At 38.2% G+C, this 6,096-nt stretch overlaps 1 protein-coding gene across 1 annotated transcript; it reads left to right on the top strand.

Moving 5' to 3' along the window:
* The first annotated feature begins 414 nt into the window (after positions 1-414).
* Mstn (myostatin) lies at positions 415-5,286 on the top strand. Its single transcript, XM_059278463.1, has 3 exons — positions 415-790; positions 2,540-2,913; positions 4,906-5,286. Exons 1-3 carry the CDS (start codon positions 415-417, stop codon positions 5,284-5,286), a joined length of 1,131 nt encoding a protein of 376 aa, XP_059134446.1.
* The last annotated feature ends 810 nt before the right edge of the window (positions 5,287-6,096 follow it).

Consider the following 6,096-nt stretch of genomic DNA (forward strand, 5'->3'; position numbering starts at 1 on the left):
AGAGTTTCACAGAAGTGAATAAGCCTTAACTATAGTTTATATTATTACACAAACTTTAATTTATCAAATGTCACATATGTCTTTCACGATATGGGGATTTATTTCATTTATGAAGTAGTCAAATGAATCAGCTTGCCCTCGACTGTAACAAAATACTGCTTGGTGACTTGTGACAGACAGGGTTTTAACCTCTGACAGCGAGATTCATTGTGGAGCAGGAGCCAATCATAGATCCTGACGACACTTGTCTCATCTAAGTCGGAATATAAAAAGCCACTTGGAATACAGTATACAGGACTCCCTGGCGTGGCAGGTTGTCTCTCATACCGGACATGCACTAAGATTTTGCTTGGCATTACTCAAAAGCAAAAGGAAGAAATAAGAGCAAGCAAAAGAGATTGTGCTGATTTTAATATGATGCAAAAACTGCAAATGTATGTTTATATTTACCTGTTTGTGCTGATTGCTGCTGGCCCAGTGGATCTAAATGAGGGCAGTGAGCGAGAAGACAATGTGGAGAAAGAGGGGCTGTGCAATGCATGTGTGTGGAGACAAAACACAAGGTACTCCAGAATAGAAGCCATAAAAATCCAGATCCTCAGTAAACTCCGTCTGGAAACAGCTCCCAACATCAGCAAAGATGCTATAAGACAACTTCTGCCCAGAGCTCCTCCGCTCCGGGAACTGATCGATCAGTACGACGTCCAGAGGGACGACAGCAGCGATGGTTCTCTGGAAGATGACGATTACCACGCCACCACGGAAACAATCATTACCATGCCCACAGAGTGTAAGTAGCTCTGTTAGAGTATATCAACAGTTCTGCTGACGGCTGCTTTAGTGTTTATGAGAAACAGATCTATTTTCAGGCTTTTAGCAAGCTGTTGGCTTGCATGTAAGTAGGAGAGTTAAGAGATTTTTTTTTTTCCTTCAAGATTTCCTGAGAAACATACTGACAATGAAATCTGCCTTGCTTGTTTCCTTACAGTGCCAAATAGCTGAAAGTTAATGTGCTGGTCCAGCTTTAATAGTATGTAATTTTATACGGAAAATGTAGAATGCTTATGTGTCCAGTGCCTAACACCAGTAAGACAAGGACTGTGAGATTCTGTAAGCAATGTTAAAACTTACACAAAATTTAAAATTGCATCTGTTTGTCTAAAATATGCCTTGGTTCTTCTCCCCTACTAGCACTACAGGAAGAAATTTGCTGGGTGATTATTTGAACACTGCTCCACACTTCTGTCATTTAAAACTCAGTCAGGAGTTTTTGTGCTCTTTACAAATTGGAATATTTAATTGTGAAAACTATTACACTGAAGAGTTAAAGAAGTTAAATATTCACTGCATTAGCAAGAGCAATGATGAAGCAGTTACGGCAAAATAATACTCATGACCTAGTATCTGAAAATGCTCAGGAAATGAGCGTTATAATTGGGAGGTTATGCTACAAATGCCTGCTTGTGTTTGTGCCCACAGCACTGTGCTGAAGGGGCCCTGGCTGTGTACTTCCACAGGAAGTGATTGACAACCTTCTAAAATATTTTATTCTTTATGAGGAGGAGGACTGTTACCTATAAGATCAGCATTGCTTCTGGGAGATAGCCCATTCCAGGCAGCCCCCTTTCAGCTCTCTCCAAACGAAGACAGATGGCTTGACAGAGCTGGAGGACACGCAAGAGTTCTATGCCATGTGTCTGAGATCTTGCTTTAATACCATGCTTTAAACACTTAAAACCAGACATGACACGGTTCCAAATCAGCCCTTCACTAAGTAATCAGGTCATGATACAGCAAATAATTTTCATTTACGACTCTTGGATCAAACAGTCCAGGAGAAGGCCTCCCTTATTTACGTGTTGTTTGGAAAACCCAAGAGAAAAGTAATTGTTAGTGCTGAACTTGCAGTGAAAGTCTGGCTCCAAGGCCACTGCTTTCTGACTTTTGACACAGCTCGAGCATGACATCTGAGTTTTTGTGCTAATTTCTGGCTTCGTGTTGTTCCTTTGAAAGGCTGTTCCAGAGCCCGAGTGTCACAGATGTACTATACTGTCTGTCATTTCTGAGGCTCAGTTAAATTGCCTCCTGTGTCTCATCCCCAGGTAATTGAGGCCTGGGGGAAGGGTTCCTTCCTCCAGACTGACTGCTACAGCTGCTCAGTGAGCGTAACTACTCAGATTCCCAAAGAATTCTAAGTGGACGCTCCTCCACGCTGTCTCTTATTCTCTCTAATCATCACTGTTTGCAAAGTTCATCTACTGCTCATTCTTTCACAAAATACCCCATAGCCCATAGTTCTCTGGAAGGGAGTAGATTTCTGATAAACAGGTGAAAATACAGATACCTAAGAAAACTCCAAAAAGCTAGGGTAGTTATTTTCTCTGACATTTCTTCTGAATCATGAATAAAGTTCCACATAGTATTTTATTTTGAAAAACCACATATGTACACATTATCCCAAGATCTATTATTAAGGAGTGATTTTATTCATGCTTTGATGGGACCTAATGTCAATCATTCTTTTCTTATTCATTTGTAGCTGATTTTCTAATGCAAGTGGATGGAAAACCCAAATGTTGCTTTTTTAAATTTAGCTCTAAAATCCAGTACAACAAAGTAGTGAAAGCCCAGCTGTGGATACATCTGAGACCCGTCAAGACTCCCACAACAGTGTTTGTGCAGATCCTGAGACTCATCAAACCCATGAAAGACGGTACAAGGTACACTGGAATCCGATCTCTGAAACTTGACATGAGCCCAGGCACTGGCATTTGGCAGAGTATTGATGTGAAGACAGTGTTGCAAAATTGGCTCAAACAGCCTGAATCCAACTTAGGCATTGAAATCAAAGCTTTGGATGAGAATGGGCATGATCTTGCTGTAACCTTCCCGGGACCAGGGGAAGATGGGCTGGTAAGTGATAACTGAAAATAATGTCCTAACAACATGTTATATTTTTATTCCTGATATGAAGGATAATAGTGAAAAATGACTACTACTTTCTATGCTCATAAGCCAGACAAAATTATCTTACACCAAGGAGGTCTGTGCCCAAAAAAGTAGATGCCAATCATATGTCCTGTGAAGCACTCCCTTGATGCTCTTACTGTGCATGAAGACTGAAAAACAATTACACCATGGTTCATAATTTCACAAGGAGTTCCTAATTGGGGACGAGATGTAATGTCCTTTTCATTGTAGGATACATAATATATGTATAAAATTATGACATCACTATATATCCCTGCAGATTCTAGTATCAAACCCAACAAATTAAAACTTTTTCCCTTCCCATTTTTTTCACTTCTCAATACATTGAAAAATACCGGCTTCACATAGAGTAAAAAAAAAAATATTAAAATTCTAATTAAAATACCTTTACCTGTATAGATATACTTGATTAAATATATTCTACTCAACATCCCCTAATAAATATGTTCACTACTTACAGAATGTTGAAGCCATAATATGTGTGCAGATTTCTTTGTGGAATACTGCCAATAAAACTGTAATTTCCAATCTAGCTAACATTTGCTTCCTAGTTCATTTCTGAACTACTTTAGCATCCTTGCACAATAATTTACATAGAAATTGCCAATTAACTAAATAGCAAGTCAATGATATGGCAAGACCTCATACACTATGAAAATTAATAAAAAAATTTAATACACACTTAAACCAAAGTTACTATTATGTCTTACTAGGGCTTTTACTTACTTCTACTTTCAAAAACTTGGTGTGAACATATTTTTATTTTCATACATTGTCAGAATTTACATCAGAATATTATACTTAGAAATAATAAACATGGTTATCTTTTTAATCCTTTGATTGAACTGGGGAATATGTAGTCCAGAAATCAGGTCTGTTGTGAGTGAAACATATTGTTTGAAGTACTACAGTTTCCTAAATGATCTGTTTTCTTTATATATGCTATTTAAACACTACATTCCTCAAATGACGTTCTCTTTGACAATACTCAGGCCTACTTTCATGATATAAGATAAAATCTCTATCAACTGTGTAAGAATGTTCTCTTTCATAGATAGTATTTTAATTATCAAGGTTGCTAATGGGTTAGGTTTAAATTATTAAAAAGGTGGTTAATATGATATTCCTTAGAGTTTTCCCTCTAAAAGGAAATGGTCTCAAATGTGCTGGAAGACTGAGGCTGTCATAAAGCAAGCAGGTTCTTATCCCCTTCCTTCTCTGCGTGCTTCTGTTGTGATCTGGGATTGAACCCAGGACCTTGCATATGAGAGGCAAACCCTCTGCCACCAAGCTATATTCATACTTAGGTCATCACTTCTTATGAATGTCCTCTTTGCTCCTTTAGGGATTTTCTTTCAACACAGTATACATACAGCTACTGCTGTCGTCCTAACTTCCTTCCTCCCATTATAATCCACATAACGCTCAGAGATAGCTGTTTTGCTCTGACTTTACTATGCACACCTCTTTGAGAAAAGACCTAGGGAAGAGAGACCAGATGGTTGCTCATCTCTTCAAGAGTCAGTAGACACCTGAAGCTGACGAGTAACCAACAGTGATGAAAAGATGGCGTCCATTCCTCCGACCCAACCCTCTCTTTCATCTTATACATATTTTCAAAGCATCTATTATGCTATTATGTGCTATTATGTCTGATAATAATATGAAAAGAAACAAGAGTTTAAAAGACAAAGTGTACTGACCACAAGGAAATGTCTGCTGCTGATACACTCTTTGGGGTTGTGAGGAAAAAAAAAAAAAAAGAAGAAGCCTAGTGTGAATAAAAAATGCCTTAATACTGCACTTCTTTAAAAAAAAAAGTAGCATAAGAATGTCGTTTCGTCTAATAATGATTTCTAAGGTGGGAAGGATCTCAGGCTCTGTTAATAAAATCATTCTTTCCTTTTCACACAGAATCCCTTTTTAGAGGTCAAAGTAACAGACACTCCCAAAAGGTCCCGAAGAGACTTTGGTCTTGACTGTGATGAGCACTCCACAGAGTCCCGATGTTGCCGTTACCCCCTCACAGTGGATTTTGAAGCATTTGGATGGGACTGGATTATTGCACCCAAAAGATATAAAGCCAATTACTGCTCTGGAGAGTGTGAATTTGTGTTTTTACAAAAATATCCCCATACTCATCTTGTGCACCAAGCAAACCCCAGAGGCTCAGCGGGCCCTTGCTGCACTCCTACAAAAATGTCCCCCATTAATATGCTATATTTTAATGGCAAAGAACAAATAATATATGGGAAAATTCCAGCCATGGTAGTAGACCGGTGTGGGTGCTCATGAGCTTTGCATTAGGTTCAGAACTTCCTAAATCACAGAAGGTCTTGCCCTCAATTTTGAAACTGTGAAATTATGTACCACAGGCTGTAGGCCTTGAGTATGCTATAGTAATTTAAGCACGAGATACAGTGGATGAACTAAAAGAGAGAATATAACCATCAAAATAAACCATATAATAGGACATTTAATGATTTCCAGAGTTTTTGAACTAGGAGGAGATCAAATCACATTTATGTTCATATATATATATATCACAACTACAATCTAGGCAAAGAAATGACAGCACTTCTTGCCTGCTGAATTAAAGGGGTATGCTTTAAAGGTAAAGTCTTATTTCTTAACAGTTTCACTTAATATTTACGGAAAAATCTATATATAGACTTTGTAAAGTGCAGAATTGTTATTATCATTTAAAGACATTCATGTACATTTTTACTTGTATTGTATACTCGGTATGATAAAATTCCACAAAATCAGAACGGTACCTTCTACATGTTTCCATTCCTATTCTAATTGGACAATGTATTGACAACCCTTGCCAGTGGTGCTAATGCCATGGGCTAAATGGCTACTACCAGGCTCCTCAAACAGAGCATGCTCTGTAAAGTCAGGTTCTCCCCTTTCCAGGGGCATTTCCATACAGCACTGAGTGGGGATGCACTTTCTTTAAGGAAAGAAGAATTTTTTTTAAAAGAGGCCAACTTTCAATTCTCTAGCACAGTGGGAGAAACTACTTTATCTTAAAAGGCAGCCTAGTATTCATTTCTATCAAAATTCAAAATCACAGCCTGCCTTTGTCACATTGCAGTTCTG

Source organism: Peromyscus eremicus, chromosome 13, assembly GCF_949786415.1.
Source record: "Peromyscus eremicus chromosome 13, PerEre_H2_v1, whole genome shotgun sequence".
NCBI classification, from domain to species: domain Eukaryota; kingdom Metazoa; phylum Chordata; class Mammalia; order Rodentia; family Cricetidae; genus Peromyscus; species Peromyscus eremicus.